At 41.6% G+C, this 19708-nt stretch overlaps 2 protein-coding genes across 12 annotated transcripts in view; both read right to left on the reverse strand.

The window, feature by feature from the left end:
* pik3r2 (phosphoinositide-3-kinase, regulatory subunit 2 (beta)) overlaps positions 1-10259 on the reverse strand; it is a 37372-nt gene extending 27113 nt beyond the window's left edge. For both annotated transcript variants that reach the window (XM_064331476.1, XM_064331475.1), the window contains exon 1: positions 10033-10259. The gene's annotated coding sequence lies outside the window, so the exon portion shown is untranslated. The remainder of the gene's footprint in view (positions 1-10032) is intronic.
* A 2800-nt stretch (positions 10260-13059) lies between these two features.
* LOC135252862 (microtubule-associated serine/threonine-protein kinase 3-like) overlaps positions 13060-19708 on the reverse strand; it is a 51395-nt gene continuing 44746 nt past the window's right edge. For 7 of the 10 annotated variants that reach the window (XM_064331471.1, XM_064331465.1, XM_064331468.1 and 4 more), the window contains 2 exons: positions 18659-18843; positions 13060-18147 (listed from right to left, as the gene is read on the reverse strand). In XM_064331471.1, coding sequence (XP_064187541.1) covers positions 17075-18147; positions 18659-18843 — 1258 coding nt within the window. In that variant the 3' untranslated portion in view covers positions 13060-17074. The remainder of the gene's footprint in view (positions 18148-18658; positions 18844-19708) is intronic. The other 3 variants (XM_064331466.1, XM_064331469.1, XM_064331474.1) reach the window with 1 other exon arrangement.

The raw sequence follows: 19708 nt of genomic DNA on the forward strand, positions 1-19708 counted from the left end.
GCAGTGCTAACCTTACTCTTAAAACAACCATGATGAATGAAAGCTTGCCAACACGCTCAGGTTCAAAATCGCTGCTTAAATGCATCACATCTGCACTAGGAATGCGAGAGAGATCCTCATTAGTGCTCAGGATATACTTAGAAGGACACAATGGTCACATGACTGTCAGTGGCATACACTGTGGCAGGGATGAGGTTTTAAGAGTTCTTCGACTCGAAGAACAAAGAGCCTCGAGCAAGCTGAAACTCTGATCCCTTTTGACAATGTATTATGTGAGCCCCTCTCAGTTTCTGCAAGACAAAAAGCACAAACAGTGTGTATGCTCACAAAAAGGTAAATTCAGGGCACAAGAGTCTTTACACAATGAGGGATTAGCGCTGATGTTTAAAACCTTCCTTGATTCCTACATCAAAGGGAGCAAGTATAAAGTGTTCAGCGTCAAGTAAATGAATGACATTGCCTAGAAAGTAGCCCTTTATTCCATTTTCTAAACTTTGGTGAGGACGAGGTCCTAAGACATAAAGACTTCTGTTTTGAAGTCCGTCAGCTGAGACGTTTAATAACAGTGGAATATTAACTAACGGCAAGTCCTCCATTTCAATCGTGAAGGAAACGGTGCACTGCAAGCCGACGAGGTATAATCCATATGCTGCGGCACTCGTGAAAAAATGTCACATTGTACTTTGATCCAAAAAGGAACAAACACAAAGGACTGAACCAAGTTCTTAATACCCGACGGTACTGTGTGGAGCGATGGGAACCTAGGAGCCGCTGGGTCTCTTCTATTTAGGCTGGAATGAAGGCCCAGCAGTTACAGTGTACCAACGGCACCAACTGCCAGACAAGCATGGTAAGAGAAACCCTACAGGAACAAAGTACCACCCCTGTACTGCGTTCACACTAGTCATGACAAGCCCAGGCTCACCACTATGAAAGCAACGCCCCTCTGCTACCATTCACATATTTATACAGTTCTATTTTTATTTTCCCCATATATTAACAGATACATTTTCATTGCATACCACCTCCTCACATGCAACCAAATACCACTGGCCATTTAAGATGTCCAACAGGCAGCCTGAACAAACAGAAGATAAACAGTGCTTGCTCTTTTGCAACGCGGGTCAGATCATTAACAAATAACATTAGAGCTTATACATACACCGTTCTATTTTAGAGTTACAGGACACTTAACTAAATAGAAAAGAATATGCGCATATGAACGGTCTAACCAGCAGCATAATGCTTCCCATACAAGTGAATAAAGGTGCTTGTTGTTAGATTACAGCAATTTGTAACCTTGTGCCTCCCAGTAAATGCATAGTGAAAAAATGCTCCAAGGTTTCAATACTGAACTGGGTAGTTTGAGAAAGAAAGAGGTCAAGTGGTAGAACAGAAAGCTAATCCAACTTTGCATTTTGGTACTCTTGGAAGGTCACAGTTGAGTTTCAAGAAAAAAAAGAAAGAAAAAAAAAAACCTTTCCACCTCATTCAAAAGAACTTATGAGGCTGCAGGTTGAATCAGAAAATGCGCAAGTTAATTCATAGTGCTGCACAGTGCAGCCAAACGTGCTTACAAATTTATTCTGTCTAATAATGATCAGCTAGCCTTGCACCTGCACATCGAGCTGCCTAACAAACTGGGACTACTTTGCACAAAAACCCAATTAGACCAGGCTTTTTCATCCCTCACTCAGCTACCATCCAGCCCAATCAAAAACACAGAAAATAACTCACATGACCAAACAGAATGCGTTCCTTTTCTCAACTGCTTTTCCTGAAAAGCAATAAATTCAGCTTGAATTGATAAAAAAGGCACTGACATCACTGCAGCTCAGCACCCACGTCCAGTAAAACACTGTCATTATTACACCCTTTGGCTTTGATGTGGATCGGGGATGATGCCCGATGGCTGCATTGTGCTCCCGGCTATTTTTTGTGCATTAGGCTAGCCATAACAAAGACGGGTCAATTTACAGCAACTGTGGAACAGGTGTGAATGGAGCAGGGAAAATGCAGGCATTTGCAGACATAGCAGAGATACAGTGAACGGGGCAAAAAGAGTCTGGAGTCTAGAGACGGCCATCCTGTTTCTCTGCCACTTGTCGCACTGCAGATTCGCAGCTCACCTACAGTAAGTAACACTGTTTCAGTGCGACTTCCTAAAATCAGTAATATGGAAACATGCACTTCCCATTTTAACTCAGATGGATACACTTAACATTGAAACAATCGTTTCCCCTTTTCACACCCAAATGCGGCGCCTCAGCCACTGCGGCCACCAGCACCACAGCACACTTCTGCCCTGTGCTTGCAATTGAAGTGTGTCTGCTTTTTTTAGTTGACCATTTCCTGCCTTTAAACCAGCTCAGCAAGTGCACTTGCTGCGACTCCATCTCGGTTCAATGGATTTAACTGGACTCCTGCAAAGTCTATGCATTCTGGAGTTTCTATCAACCATGAGCCCATATAGAAATGCATTTGACTCCCACCCAAAAAAGCATGCAGCAACACCTATGTCACAACAGAAAATACAAATACAAATTCTGTTGACTGGTATGGACAAGATATGACCTTTAACAAGAAACAAGAAACACGCAAAAAAAAAAAAAAAAAATGTAGAAAATTCTGGTCATGAAAAGTTTACTCACTTAAGACAATTACATTCAGGCTAATTATATTCATAGGTCCAGAGCATCAAGGCAGCACGATCCCGCAATTTACGAGGGCACAGGCAAGCATGTAGCTCTCCGGCTAAATAAATTCTGCTAACCACCACTTCTATCCACTGTGCAGTCCACCAGCCAAGCTCCACGCCCTACCCTCCTCTCTCTCAGAACTGCACTTGGGGCATATGCGCATTTGACACCAGCAAACACCAAACACTCCCACAATCAGAGGAGTCACTAGTAATACTGCACTGCAAGGAAAATCTTACCAACTGAAACCCTCCCGAGGCAATGCTATGGCTAATTACGCATGACCCTGCAAGACTGTCCACAGCTGGCATTGGCACAGTCAGGATGCAATGACGGGCCATGAGGCATTAACTACACTGGGCCCCAGCTTCTTAACATGACGAGCCACTAAGCAGCACCATCGCCACTATGGCCACATGAGCTTCAAAATCGTCAAGCTTAATTTTTCACATCTGGAATCCAAGAATATATGGAGAAACACTGTTAAAATCAGAATTCATGGCAGTATATACAAATAGCATTGTGATGACTTTTTCATACAACTGAATTTCAGTGATTTGAGTATTCGTTATGTTCATCACAGAAACGGCTGCTCCAAATGTATGACTAATACCTCTTTGTTCTAGTCACCAATGGAGGGATCATATCAATGTCTTGTGCCTTTGTTCAAAAAGTTTAAATGTGCCACAACAATGATATAGTTATGTTCCAGCTAAGTGCCACACTAGCTTTAGCGTCCAGGCTGAATCACAACCAACCACACCAAACAGGACAATCCTCTTTAATCCATTTTGACTCTGAATGTCAATCAACTGTACCTCCAGACATATCACAGAATATAGCCTAAATAAAACGGCCATGTTTGCTTCATTCTTCTTTGCTGTACATGAGACATACGGCTTTGGCTTGATAGTACAGGGAGGTATAAGTGGCTCAGGTTAGTTATGAAGAACAGTTCCTATCCTTCCAACCCAAATGCATATCTCTATATGGAACTAGGTATGTAAAAAACTAATCATGAAACATTTTTCATAAAGATTGCTATCCGAGTTTACCTTGATCTTGAAATTATAGTGGTGAATGAGGAAGAAAGACATCCATGCTGAAAATTGATCAGTTTCAGAGAATTCAGTGGATTCTTTGCCATAGGATTGATTCAACATCTTTACAAAGTAGCCTAATACATCTGGAGAGATTGCAGTGGTGATCATTTAACCTTTTCTAGCGAGTAAATGAAAACTGTAGGCTATACCTAGATGCTGATGAAAAGATTAGTAGGAAATGGATGGGGTTTGTGTGCGTCAGCGAAGCAGCCCCTGGAGTTTCTGGGGCACGTCACCCAAAGTCTGACAACCCAAAAAAATCCGCTTTCACCTTGAGATGGGTGGCTGGAGTCCCGTGCCCTGGTCTGAAGAATGGTTTCTTTCAGCTCTGAATACCCCTTTAGTCCATCTCAACTAGGCATGGGACAGGGCTGCTAGTGCTCAAAAATTCATTACCACCCGCACCCCGCCCCCCCACCTTCCGAACATGACGCAGCTTTCCAGACCTACCAAGCACAAACATGCAAACCCCCCCAACAATACGCAGCGGAGGGGGGGTAGGACCAAGGAGAATAATGGCGATGATGGCAGCAATAAGCGCTACACATAAAAATGAGATGGCATCACGGGACAACACTCACCCCACCTTTGGGCAGAAAGGGAACTGGACAGCCACAGCAGGCTCACAATTCGGCAACGTCCGTGCGCAGGAGGGAAAAAAAAAAAAAAAAAAAAAGGTGCCCGGGTAGACACGTGGCACAGACATACCCAACCACAGTCCGCGATCCTCACGCCATCCGACGCACCCCCCCAAACACCCACGCCGCCACCCCCCCACCAAAAATTCCTGTTCTCTTTTTCCTTGTCCTCTTTATTCAAATATGCAACCTTTCTGCGGATGCCACTGCTTCTCTTCGTTCTGTGCTTGTCCATTTCCATTTGAAAAGCAAGCCCCTTATCACGCTCTCCCCTTATCAGCAAATTAAACAATAACTACTCGTGCAACTATTGGAAACAGAAATCATCAGCAGTGATGCAATCCCGTAAACTGCAGAGCACACTTTTTAGCACAGGGACAGAGGAGGTCCTGTCACCACGGGATTCCTCTACTCCTTTTTTTCTTTACTTTCTTTCAGTTGGATGGCACTTCGTACACAGAAGTGGCCAGAGCAGACAAGAAAATACGAATAATAAATAAATAAGAGAAAGTCACTGTTGCTAGAGAGAGGGAACGCTTAACAGCCTCCTGGATTCCTATTGGACGATCCGCTGCCATGTGCTCAGGAATCACCAGAGAAGCTTGAACAAATCAAGGAAATGTTCTAATATTAGAAAATGTATCTAGGCAGTGATCGAGCTACTGACCCTGCAACTCCACCTTCTTTACACTTCAGTCGCATGCACATCACAGAGCACACACACTCCTGCATTTACATAACAATGACAGTAATTGATACTGCTCAATGCCCATACACATAGCCAGATTATTCCAATTTGTGTGTGTGCATAGGTTTGTGTTTAGGGATGCATGTAAAACGCATCAGCAACAGTAACCATCAGATTTTTATTGTCATTTTGACATTGTACGAGACCAGACAAAATTATACCAATTAACTGTGTGTTTTTAAGGAATTCCAAAAGCAGAACAAACCAGTCGAGCAGTCCCCTAAAATATACGTTTCAAATTAAATCTGAATATGTTCAGTAACTATTGGCACCTACCTCCTGACACATTCCTGATTGTAGATCATTATACATTTTAGTGACATACTTTCAGCTTGAACATTACTGATGCTGTCAGTTGCCAGAAATGATCAATCAGCCAAATTTAATTTACTACAGGCAAAAATTCCAGTTCACAACCAGGAGGTGCACAATAGGATACTAAAAACCATATAGCCTAAATAGTGTATTATATTATGCACAAATTTTTTTAAGACAATATAAACTAAATATTTTTACCAGACACAAAACAAGTCAGTTAATACTTCAAGCAGAAAAGATATTGAAGGGAAAACTAATTTTAGATTTGTCAATTACTTTAACGGTGTTTGCCGTACACCAGTTTAAGTTACCAAACAATTGGTATGCATTGTATTTGCATTAATTCATTCAGCCTCATTTTTAAATACAGGACGAAAAATGCCAATTTAAACTGTCCATCTGTACTTTGTTAGGTAAACTATATTGTGGCAATAAGTCTTTTCCAAATCGCAGCCTGGAACAACGAACAGAAGCTCGGCATCCAGCGCGAACGGGTCCTTTCAGTGGTAGATATGGAGGAACAACTGCAGACTCCATCCCAAAGCACAATAATTAGACTAAATTCTACCTCTATTCCAATTTCGCAGTTAACTTTTATATTTTTCAATTCAGTGTTAATCAGAATACAATAAAAATGGTTATTCAATAAGGTATGTAAAAATATTGTATACAACAGTATAGGCCTAAACCAAACAATTATAGTAACTGTCAACTTTCCCAGAATGCTTTCTCTCTTCGGCCATTTTTTGGAGGGTTGCCAGACAATAACTCAACACATTTGCCATTATGATTTAAGATTTACTGAATGTTAGCACACCATCAAAATCAGGGATAGCAATCAGTCAGCGCTCCATATAATGTAGCACTAAATTCAGGGGGTATGGTGCTGCGACAATATTAATTTGCCAGGAATATGCATAGGCCAAGATCACAGCACATGAACTCTGCATAAAAATAAAAAGAAAACACATCTAAACATATTCTAGCCAAGTCCTATTAAAATCAGATTCATTTACAGTTGCATTTGAATGGCCATTTTGGCATATGTAGATAGAAATGAGATACAATGTAGCAGTGGTGGCTGATGTCTATAGGATTTGAGGCGGCAGGCAAAAGCCTTGAGGCAGAAATAGATGGGTGGGTAATGCCCGCCAAGGCCTTAAACCCCCAACTGACACTTCGCCAGCCGCTAAATGTTGTATTCATTAATGCACATTGAATTCATACACACTGCATACATATGCCAGTTAAGATGCATATTTCTGTTACCCTAGCATTGTGTATTACCAAAGCAGAAAGTATGTCAATATCAAGCCAATGACATGCATGATCATTTATTCAATAACTACGTCTGGAACAGGCAGGTAATTGTAACCAACACATTGCAGCAAACATTTCCAAGTATTATTTTTCATCCTCTACATCTGCTAACCAGCCAAAGCACCTTTTATACGCATTCACAAGTTATGGCTCAAACTGAACATCTGTGAGGGTAAAACGTATAATAGGCACTCTGTGTGTATGGTGGCTATCTCTTTCTGCACATGTTGTTGGGAATATTCTCGAATAATCCATTTCTGTAAGGGCGCTACTACATTCCAATTGCATTTATGGTGGTTATACTTGTGTGTCCAGCAGTGCTTTTTTTTTTTTGGATGGAGATGACATCAAAATTCAATTCAATTTACAAATTAGATGTTTTTAATGGTAGGCTTGAATTCTTCTTTGAAAGACGTCCTGAAGGGCAGGGTGAGACACATTATTAGTTCAAAATTAGTTTATCTTGTTTGCATAATGTTTTCATCCCAAGCTCCATGTTGGCTCAGACAGTAAAGTCACTCATCACAAGCACAGGCTGACCCCTATGGCTGGGAGTCAGGGCCCTGGGCACAGCCCATTACGACCAGGAGGCCATCAGGGCTAAGGTGCGTTTATGTTGGCCAGGGTTCCTCAGGGTATCATTACGTTAGTTATTCCCAAAGACAAGCCAGCAACCACAGACTACCAGCAGCTGCCACTGAGAGACATTGTTCTCTCCTGTAGTACTGTGGGACCCTACAGGGTGTAAAACTCGCTGGCTCACAAGGCAAGTGCCTTGGAGTACACACTTCAGTACGCACTGTTCCTGGTGTCCGAGTTGCATGTGGCACAGTGAAAAAACAGATGATTCAACACTGGGGGAAAATTGTTCAAGTTTTAGTTTAGGAGAGGTCAATGGCAAAGCCACTCTAAGGGGGCACTTTGTTCGCAGAGGTCATATTAATGCAGGATTCTGTGCTCATCACAAAAAAATGTGTGTGGGTTCTGCAAATCCAGGTGTATTGATCAATTCACTTTTTGAGTAGGGAGATGCTCATACTCATTTGCAAAAGCTGCACGAATTTCATTGTCTGGGTGTGCAATCTTATCACCGTCAAGCTGATTGTTTGAGTGTACAATCACTAGGGAAAGTAATGGATTAGCATGACTTGCACCAGTACACTGTTAAAGACCGATTTGTTATACGTCTGCATCATTGGACAGAAAAATACCATTTAAAGTTATGCTAAATAGGTGTCTGCTAAATAAATATTTTAATACCCCTTCTTGAAACACCATAATAGACTTAAAACACTCATCTTGGTGACAGCTACGGTGATCGGTTGGCCAATGATCTCAAAGGAAAAACTCTGATTCTGCCAAAACTAAACCGCCCCACTTTTCTGTCGAAAGTGGAGAAAATCTGAGATGTCACGGCACGGAATTTTTTTTCAGAATTGACACGGAATGTCCCTTTGTCATGTGTGGGCCACCGTGATGGTGCTGGTAAACTTGTGGCCCTGCACAAAAGTAAGTAAATTTTGAATCAGGAGATAGCAGACTGAAAGTCAGTATGCGTGCTAGGGCAAGTGATATTTTATAGCAAACGACAATGTTTTACTTCTGAATGCAAGTTCACTAACTTATTTTAACTTTATATTTGAAAACATTTTCACAATTCCCTTAATATTATGTTTCAAAATGTTTGCTAAAACATTTTTTTCTAAATGCTTGTTAAAACATTTTATAAATCTGATTCCATTCGCTATTTTCTTGCATATTAGCCGTAGTAGCAGATACTCATGATTCGATTGATAATCACGTATCCTTTTCGCTTGAACAAAAAAATTAATAAAAAATATATAATAAATGCATAAAAATCTAGGGTTTATAATTATTCAGCGAGACGTTAACCTAACAAAATAGGAACAAATGACCGCTCAACTTTTCGACTCCATTAGACGTAATCTCTCAAAAATAGTGTCGGATACAATTTGTTCATGTCAAAGGTTGACAAATAAATTTCAAGCGAATCTGATATGGGCGACACGTAAATTAATGTTAGTTCATTTTAGTTAGATTGAGTCCACACATAGGCTATGTAACGCAGACAAAAAATCTGAAGCCATTTAAAGATTTGTTGATACGTAACTTAAACGAAAGTTGAAAGCGACCAACTTTTTTATTTCAAACATCAATATTTACGGATAACCCTAACCCAAATTTATTGTTATCTATCTAGGCAGGATAATGAAGTTGAGACCCTCTAACTAGCTCGCTGTACGCAACATACTGCACGGGCCCCCGGTTTAGGAATGCATGCCACAACGCAAGCCAATGTTCTGGACACCTGGCAAATAGCTACCAAAAAACCAAATCATCCCTACAAACTCCGAAATATAAATTCTTGAATTTGCGTTATGCGTAATCCAAGAAAATAGAATCGAAAATCTAGCATCTGAATTTAACAACTTTCTGAATGTCTCATAACTTTGCCAGCAGGGCGTGAAAAGTACGTTTTACGAACATCAATGTAATGTATCAATGTACCGTATGCTAAATGGCAAAATAAATAAATGTTGCATGTCTGACAAGTTAACTAGCAAACAAGCAAGTTAGCTAGATTACTCATCTACGGTTAACTTTGTCTATTTTATTAGCCCATATTACAGCTCATTTATATTTAAAAATGGCCAAATAAAATAATCTAGCCAGCTATCATGCTACTGTGTCTGGCAAAGTCAATACTCTAACGTTACTGTTAGCAAACAAACTTAGAAAGCGTGCTACGTAGTTTCACCTAACATTAGCTGAAGAGCTGCATATTTGAACTTGGCTAGCTGGCGATATAGACTAACTACGTTCTTAAAATGTTAGCTATGTAACGTTGTCTAAGGTTAGCAAACTGTATTCGAAAAAAACGCAATCGCAAACTTTAAACTATGCTTACAGGCGTACTACGTTCTTCTATTTTACAGTCTACCCTCAACAGAAATAGCACTCAAATTATAACACATTCATGTTTTCTATACACACTTATTTTAAAAGCGCAAAGTTTCGTGTGGTTCTGCAGAGTTGTCGGCATGTGTTATCTGGCACGCAACGACAAATTACTGTATGCGTATAGCTAGCAAGCCCGCTAGTGAGAACACTTGTAGCTCCACTTCCTTCCACCATTTTCCAGTTTCGGCAAAAATTAAATGTGCAAGAACTTAAAAAAAACTCACCCGCAAACTATTCTTCCAAATTTCTAGTTCGTATTGCGCTAATCAGTCTTCCACTTAACAGCTGTTTCCTTGCAAGACAGTTCGGCCAGACATAGAATCGTCCTTTTTTCCCTTCCTACTGCTTTCCACTCTCTTCAACCGTACAAAACTCCCAGCTCCCTACTCAGCCATGTTCCAGCACAGCATAGGAGAGGCACGCCGTGTGTGCAGACCAGCGATACCACACGAACTATACGGAAACATACGAACACTGTCGGGAAAAATCGAAAGAGGCCGGCACGAGGCGAAAATGTAAAACGCTGTGCAGTTGGGATGACGCAACGTTTTAGCTACCCATCAATCGCTTGCCTTTTCTGTAATTTAGACTTAACATTGACGTTTTTATACAAAACAAATAAACCACTAACACTTTCAGCGAAAATAAAAGATGACAAAACCAGCAGAAACGGGAACAAATAGAACCGAGACCACGGATATGCACACTCATGGAGCAGTCCACTGATGGTTAACTCTGCCTCTAGTTTGATGAAGGGTTTGTCTAGGCAGAAATTAATTGTCAAGCACTTAAATTGTATAATTTCAAAGACATTCTTTCTGTGCAGTTAATTTAAAAATACGAAATCACTGTATGGAGTTAAATTCAATCGGTGACTGAGTAGGGTGAAACAAGCAGACAAGAGGCAGTCGATATGAATGGAGATATTCATAATTAAAATTTCCCTAATCTTTTCTCTACACTGCAGAAGTTCAGATCCCACAGAAAACAGGGATTATTTATCCAAAAACATAGCATGGAACTACAGCTGGAACTATTTATGCAATTGCATCAAATAATTCCCCTTTTTTCCCCCAGGTATTCCTGGTTTTTCAGCAATTTGTTCCTACGCTGTCATTTGCAGAAATTATGGGTGCTGGAAGCCAACCTATAGCTCCCTGTATGGCTGCAAACGTTTCCAAATTAATCATACGTGTTGATGAAAATATTTGTGAAAAGCAATTGTATTACTGAAACTGGTTCACTACACCAGTTAAACAGCTACTGTCAAACAATAAAACAATCCACAATGGCCTTCGGGATTTCAGTCAGATATAAAAGATACAACATACATGCCTTATGTTACACTCTAGAGAGAAGACAATCAGATGGCTACAGGTCATGTTGAAATAAACCTAAGAACTGATTCTAGATGATACAGGTTCATTGTAACAGCTTGCTTGCTGAATAGTGTAATTCTGCAAATCTCTATGTAATGCCAAACACATTAAAATGTTACATGTGTGTAATACTTTTGCTTTTATGCTGCAAAGTGTATCATATGAAACAGAATTCAGTTTCCAAATAAATGAATAGTTTCATGACTAAAATGGTTGAATGTGCATGTAGATAGAGGTTGTAAGTAGTGCTTGAAGTCATACTGACTTTGAGGCAAAGTAGGACGAATTTGGCATGTAGGAGGGGGTGGTGCATGGGGAGCTTTGTGCCAGTAAACTGGACACATTCTTTAAAAAAAAAATTTTTATAAAGTGTTTAGGAAAAGAAAGACAAAGCACTCTAAAATAATAATTCAAAAAAAGAATCTGGAGCATAATGTTGTACATGGATATAACTGGAAAAGGAGATTGATTAATTCACAAAATGAACACCATCTCCATTTTCTTTCACAAATTAAATTTTTTCAGTTTTTCTTGCATGACAAGGATTATATTCAATGTATGGATTTTAAGTACATTCATGGATTAACAGTGAGGTATACAGCAAAGTCACCCATAAACTACAGCATAGCAGTGGTGGGAGAAAGGATTTAAGATCCACAGACTAAAAGGTGGCAGGACTGAAGATCAACAGACTAAAAGCCATGTTGTGGGACACAGCTTTTAATGCCAGGGACACATCTAGTAACAGAAAGACAAAGTTTAAGATGAACATCTGCTGTTAAAAGTGGAGCCAAGAGGCATATCCACTGAAAGCAAAACCTTCTGCGAAGGTCAGAGTCATGAACCGAGGTGCTGAATATGAATGCCTTCTTCCTCCAGCAGTACGTGAGGAATGGAAATCAAACTCCACTGCCAGGGAAAACATTCTTCTCTGCACCACATAACCAACCCCACCTCCTAAAACCCTGCCGGGGAAATGGGAAAGGAATAAATCCACGCAGTACCAGCGCTCTCTCCTCTGAATCAACACACTGAAACTGGAATGAATAACTGGGACGTATTCTGCGTATGCTTTTACCAGATGTGGAGTTAAACAGAGCGCACAATCAGTGAGTAATCCAATGAAATTCATGAGCTGCTTCAAGTCCATTTTAAAAATGACAGTCATCTTTCTTACTCATTCTTCACAACCTTAGAAACAGAGATTTTCTTGTCAGCTATCAGCAGGGAAACAGTCATTCTAGAGAAATGCAAAAAGTTAAATGTACAGCACAGCTATTGTCAGCAGAGGGGAACGTCCAATGTGAAGTTCTACTTTGCTTTAAATTATGGTGCTATTCATTGAGCACTCCTCCCCAGTGGCTGCTTCAGGAGTTGACTTAAGTTAGTGAAATGCACAAAATGACAAGGATATGAATGTCAATCCCAATAATCTAGACAGGCTACTCAAGTAGCATGTCACCCCCTGCTGTTATTTCGGCATAAGTGTGGCAACTATTGTGTATCGCGCAACGTGGCTATAGTTACCAGGCCCCTAAATGGTCCAATTATAAACCAGTATAAAGGAGTGTCCATATTCCGTCTGACATCATAATTATAAACTCAGTGAAAGGTGAATAAAATGGGACATTTTAATGTGGATTCCTTTTGAAACTGCCCATTTTCTGCAGGGAACGCCAGCCAGGCAGCATTGCGTGTGAGTCAATTTGAAGAGTTTGCCCTCTCATGGTAAAAATAGGTACAAGACCATAAGCCTCTCAATAAATGTTTTTTTTAGAAGCTAGAAGTACAAATTTCAAAGTGCAGAGAGAATTTGTGGTTTTACAATCATAGTATTGCACAAGGGCAAAAAATAGAAGTCAGGACACCGTCTGCATTTCATATCAAACGCCATCTGCAAATAATTTATTATAAAACACTGTTATAGAACAGCAAAAAATAAAACTTTAAATAAAAAATAAAATCCTTCACACCAACCAGCACCAGCGGCTACAAAGCAATGGATGCCAATGCAGACCAGGAGCCACACAGCTGAAACACACCTTACAAAATGAAGGAAACAAAAAGGAACAGGATCAGTACATCACCAGTTACCCATGTGCACAGTAAGACATTCTAGCCCTTAACTTCAATTTCTCAATTATACCAACCCCACAAAATCATTAACAAGTTTTTTTTGTTTGTTGTTGCATACTAGTTGTGACTGTGTTTATTTACCCCTTCACCTGTAACTTCTACCAAATTAAACTTAGGATGCAGTGTTCAAAGAATCATTTAATAAAAAATAAAAAAAAAGTTTTAAACTGTGCACTCACTGTTCATACAGAACAATGTCAAAGAGAAAATAATTATTTAATGAATCAAAACTGACTGAGGTGACTGGAGCCGGTGCTTGCAGTTGATATATTTATGAGCTATGACATTCCTTTTGATGGTTTATTGAGAAACACTACAGGCCTGCTCCCATCTGCATACATCCATAATCACTCCAGCGCATCTCTAAACCACAAACAAACTGATTCGGAGGTGAAATGCTTTCAGCTGAAAGCAGTTTTAGGTGCAGCATTAACATGGACGAGGGTCCGCAGCTCCATGCGTCCAGTGAAACAGAAACCAAACACGTACAGAATTCATGTCAAATATTCATTTAGAGGCAAAAAAGAGCACATTTTATGAAGAAATAGGCCCCAGTTAGTTTGTGGTTGAGATGATGAGAAAGAGCCATGGGGTCCTAAATCAGAACACAAAGGGCTACTTTTTGCACAAAGTCATCAGAACACTGCCTTGCAGACACAAATCACAGCCCACAGGGAGGGGAAATATTACCCAGAAAACCGTGCAATCAAGTATCATGTGCTCTCGTCACATGCAGCATGCATCTGACAGATATTCTAAAAAAAAAAATGACAAAGGAAAAATTATATATACACTAAACCAACAAGTAACGGTTTACAGTATCATAAAGTATGTCAAAAACGTTTATGTGATATAGTGTTCAGATGCAGACTTTGTAATACAAGTACCACACTACAGTATACCAAAGGGAGTGGTTTCATCAAGTAGAAATACAGGATTACAAAAAGCGGTTTTGTTTTATTATTTACAAAGCACATGCTTCTTTCTGAATTGTTCAAAACAGTGTAAACAATTTATAAGACATCATACAGGCAGAGATTTAATGGGCCATTGGTATGCCTTCCTCACAAATCCAATGTCCAGTATATTATCCAGTATCAAACACCAGTGTGTTGCCATTCGGTGTTCAAGAGATCCTCAGTGCTAAAGGAGTTACTTTAGATTCTTGGATTTAAAGTACAATCTTTAGCCTGGGCTAGTCAATTTTCCTGTACAAATACAGCGATGTGACAGATAGGGAGATTTATAACAGACTCTGCTTCTTCAGGACTGCACCAAGACAGACCAAACTTACATAAATGCACAGTGACTGAGAATTTGATATTGTTTGAGGACATTTCTCATGTCATCTTGCCAAAGTCCTGACCAAGGCCCATTTGTCAATGCCATTGCCCCTTCACACAGACAGAGTGACACCTCCAACACTTGAACATCAGCTGGTGTGAACATTTTATCAAGTTTGGTCGAGAAGCAAATGGAATAAAAATCCATGACATTGCAGCTTCCAAACAGCTACCATATCAAAATATACATACAGAAATACTTGTACAGTACAAAAAGATTAAAAAGTGTCAATATTGAATCCTAGGTCTTGAAGGAATGGGGACATTCCTGTTTTTATTTTAGTTTGTATTTTTTTCTATTTATTTTTCTTTCTTTTTTTTTACTTTCTTCATGAGAACGGTTTGCCTTCAGTGTAAGCAAGTGCACCTTACTCCAATGTAAACATCGATTTATAATATCAAATAACAGAAGAAATACTTCAAATATATAAAAGGCCAAATGTAGGGGCTGAGAAAAAGCTTAAGAAATTCAGAAAAGCTTAACGCACACAATAGATCAGTGTGTCACAAGTCAGACTGTAGGTCAACAATTTAAACTGGGATGACCATGCAAAAGAGCTACTATTCTGAAGCATTAGGCCCACAAAATATCCCAGGCTTATTCTCAATCCTATATTCCGACAGCCAGTCAACATACTTCCTGGGACAAGCAAGATCAAGCCAGAGTTCACGTTAGGAAAAAGCAAAGTTATTTAATGTGGGCTAAAAACAGACACTTTCTGAACAGAAATGCAGTTCTGGCTTCAACTGTCTGTGGTACATAGGCAGTCTCAACAGTAAGATAATTGTAACTAGCAACTTTTAGGGGTCCCACAATGACAGATCCATGCTTAAGAGCAAACAAGCACACACTGTCATGCTGGAGACCAGAGCAATCTCTTTGACATATTCAATTAAAGTTGATCACAGTTATATTAATTCATATACAGTACTTACAACTCACATCAGTGTTATAAAAAAACTGCAAATAGAACCTTTTAAGGTGAACAAAGTATACTGGACTAATGCATTAGCTTAATATTTGTCATTAAGTGTGACAGTAAGTTAGTGTGGTGCAGAAAACATTTAGTGCATTCAATAGTTCCATTTTCCATACTTGTTTCTATTTTGCCAGGAAAAATATTTGAAGACCTTTGAGAATAAAGTAATGCATAGAAACGCACAACTTTCTAACATGTACCGAGTGTTTCTAAGTCAGTACTAAAATGTTTCAGGGGATGAAACAACGACAGAAGAAACATTTCTGTGTCTAAGGGGTTATCCTGCCTTTTGCAATATTCTAGCAACAAACGGTGATGGGGGAAAATATGTCGATGTGTGCTGAATATCTGTAACATGACGACATCTTAAGAAACAAAAGAAAAAAGATCTGTCTAATAAAATGAGGGGGGCCCATTACAATAGAACCACAGTTGTTAATGGGACATACAGTACTTTGTATCCATAGTTACAGAACAGGTCATTCGTTGAAATCATATTTGCGTGAAACTGCTGTGTGCAGCTCAGGGGAAATGGTAACTATTAATCAGTTGCCTTGGATCTCAAGTAAATTTTGGATGCCAGTAAAAATAAACTACAGGATCAAAGTTTGCATTTGGTTCAGTGAAAAGCCCGTGGGCCATGCGTAGGTTTCCAAAAGATCCAAAAACCTCTGACCTAGATTTGTTCATAGGAGTTCTCAAAGTAAAAGCCTTTACGAAAATGGCAGTGAAATTTCTATTCTAAAGTACAGATCTCAGACATTAGAGGAATAGTTTTGTTTACTTATTCCCATCCAAAGCCAACAAAACATGTCAGGATGCACTTAAGAAGTGCTTTCCTTTCCAATGTTTACTGCACTGTTTGCAGAAAACAACAGCAATCTAATTCCAGTATGTAATCTGCATCTGAATTACATCTGAAGATGCAATTAATCCCCTTTATAAATATAGTCTACTTCTCAAGGGAAGGAAAAAAAACTGACATCGTACATATTAAATTGCAAACATAAAATACTGTTAAAACAACAACACATGTTGTGCCGTCACTGTGTCATAAAACAGCAATTCTGGCTGGTTAGTCATCAACCAAGAAAACAATTTTACTGTTTTGGCCCCATTACAAATCCCATCAGGTTATAAAAGTAATAAATAAGCCCTGGAAAAAAGGTCCAGCTTCACTAGCCTTTTTTCCTTTCCATATCAAATATTTACAAAATAAAATGTTTAGGCTACGATGCAACCCCCGAAGGGACTCCACTTCAATGGAACCAAATGCGAAAATAAAAGCAAAACTTTCTTGAGCTTCTTTTGGAAATTCTATTTGGCAAAAGGACGTCTCTCCTTCAACTTTCCGGGAGTGGCGGGGTGCACCTTCTGGAGACGTGGCCATTTGGGCGTCTGGTTTTCTTCTCTGTGAATAACGAGCGCTCACTCTTTCAGCTGCTTTCTCTGTGGGCCCGAGCGCTTCGGAGAATCTCCTGTGCCTTTTGGCTGCTCTGAGGCGGCCCACTGGACACTCCCTCTCTGCACGCTCGCTGTGGCCTCCCCTTCATCACCAGAGCTCTTCTCTGAGAGCGCAGGCTCCTCCCCCGTCTTCTTGGGCGTGGCCTCTGGCCCCTCCCCCGCCTTCTGGGGCGTGGCCTCGGGCCTCTCGCTGTCCTCCTCTGCCTCGGAAGGCTCCTCGCTCTCGGAGCCCTGCACGGCGATCTGGGGCACCAGGGTGCCGACTCTCAGTCCTGACTCCTCGCTGGGCTGGGGCCCCGCAACGATCCAGGCGGCCTTGAAGGGGGCCCGCACTGGGGGCGGCGGAGGAGGTGGCGGCGTGGGGCCGGAGGCCGGCTTTTCCTCGGGCTCGTCGAAGCTCACCTCCTGCACCGCCTCCTGCTTCTTGAAGGAGTCGCGCCTCTCCGACAGGTTGAGCTTCCTCATCACCACCACCTCCTCCGCCCGGTCTCCGCCCCAGTCCCGCAGCCTCTGCCCGCCCAGGTAGCCCCCGAGGCGGCCGTGCTCGGCCGGGTACGAGGGCCCGCACGCCCCCTCGCCCTCCAGGTCCGCCAGCCCGTCGGCCTCGCAGTGGGGCACCTCCAGCGTGTGCCTGCGGGAGGCGTAGGCCTTCTTGTCCCCGTGGTAGGCGCCCGAGAGCTTCTCGGCGGACTGCACCCTCTTGAGCAGCGGCGAGCGCGGCGGCTCGGCACTGCGGGGCCGCACGATGTGCCGGACGATGGTCGGGGGCGACAGCGTCTTGCCGTGGAAGGAGTGGAGGGTCTTGGTGATGCCGGGCAGCGGGGACGGCGAGCGCTGGGGAGACACCGGCTGAGGGGAGGGGTTGCAGGCCAGCGGGGACGGCGGGATGCTGCTGGTGGACTTGCGGCGGCCCACTTTGGTGTAGCGCTGGCTGCTGAGCTTGGGGCCCAGGCCGTGCAGGGAGCTGGGCCGGATGTGTGCGGCCGGAGAGCTGGGAGAGCTGGAGCAGGGAGACGTGCTCTGAGGAGAGTTGGTGTCTGAAAGAAAAAGTTATAAAGCTTAACCCTTTAAGGTGTAAGATCGCAAATATGCGATTAGAATGTTCTGAACTGAACATTTTAATGTTGATGTAACAATTGCTACAGGTAACTGAGTTCTAGAACACTGACTTAGAATTCTGAAAACATTCCAAAAAACCTACTCTTCCAAGTTAATAAACGCAGAACCATGGCACCATTAGGCTGTCAGTGAGGTCAAATGGAAACTGATGTGTGCAAAAGGGCTCAACAACGTGAAAGTAGTTAAATATTTTGTTCACTTAAAAAGAATATAGTATAAATTTTAGGACAATTTTTCATCCACAGACAGCACGGTCCCTGCAATCTGAAGGGAAACAAAGACTGTTTATCAGTCATCTGGCCAAAAAAAGAGCCTTTGAACAAAAACACCTAACATAAAATAAGGTACAAATGTGATATATGGGTATATAATCATACTAACTAGCTGGATTACTGAAAGAAGCTAGCTCCTGTGGTTGTGGAGACTCACCACAAGCTTGGTCTGGGGCGGGGCTGCGGCAGGGTGTGGAGGGGCCAGGGGACAGGCTGTGTGTGGGGGAGCCCGGAAGACTTTCGCTGGAGGACACAGAGTGATGCAGCCCGGAAGAGAAGCTACGGCTGCTGTGCATCACAGTGCTCTGCTTGGACAGCTTCTTCAGGATGGTCCGCCTTCTGCTGAGAGAAACCACAACATCAAACCACACACAGTCTGTGAGCTGCAACATCAAACCACACAGTCTGTGAGCTCCAACATCAAACCACACAGTCTGTGAGCTCCAACATCAAACCACACACAGTCTGTGAGCTCCAACATCAAACCACACAGTCTGTGAGCTCCAACATCAAACCACACACAGTCTGTGAGCTCCAACATCAAACCACACGGTCTGTGAGCTCTAACATCAAACCACACACAGTCTGTGAGCTGCAACATCAAACCACACAGTCTGTGAGCTCCAACATCAAACCACACACAGTAGGCAAGTAGTACTGCGGTAAGGTTGTCGTCTATATAAAGAAGCACATTCTGCGTCCATTTGTAATACATTACCTCCTCCACAGCAAGCTTTCAATGGTGAGGCAGAACTATATAGCTAAATTTTTACATGCCTGCGTGGCAATGTTACAATAACACGGTCAATAAAGTCTCCCTACAGATGTTCAAAGTGAAAAAAATCAAGTTTGTCAGCCTTTTAATGTTATATAGATGATTTTCTGCCAGTGCGAGGGTATGCTACATTGCAGGGTGCTTGATGGTGACCTCTTGTTTTTCCATCGACACTGTGTACATCCCATAATTGATATTATTTTTTGTACAACCGTAAGGCAGTAGAGTTGGAATAGTAAAGACGATGACTGCATTACCATTAAGACCACAACAGTATTATAAGATAGCTCCAAGGAGCACTGAGCTGGACATAGCGGGTGTGGAAAACGTATTCCTAAAAAACCTACCTCATCGGCCTACACACGTTTTTTTAACAGGCCTGCCAAAACTATTTTTCTGCCAATGCCACTGCTTGTGGAACATGAGTAAGTA

This window comes from Anguilla rostrata, chromosome 4, assembly GCF_018555375.3.
Source record: "Anguilla rostrata isolate EN2019 chromosome 4, ASM1855537v3, whole genome shotgun sequence".
In the NCBI taxonomy this organism is placed as follows: domain Eukaryota; kingdom Metazoa; phylum Chordata; class Actinopteri; order Anguilliformes; family Anguillidae; genus Anguilla; species Anguilla rostrata.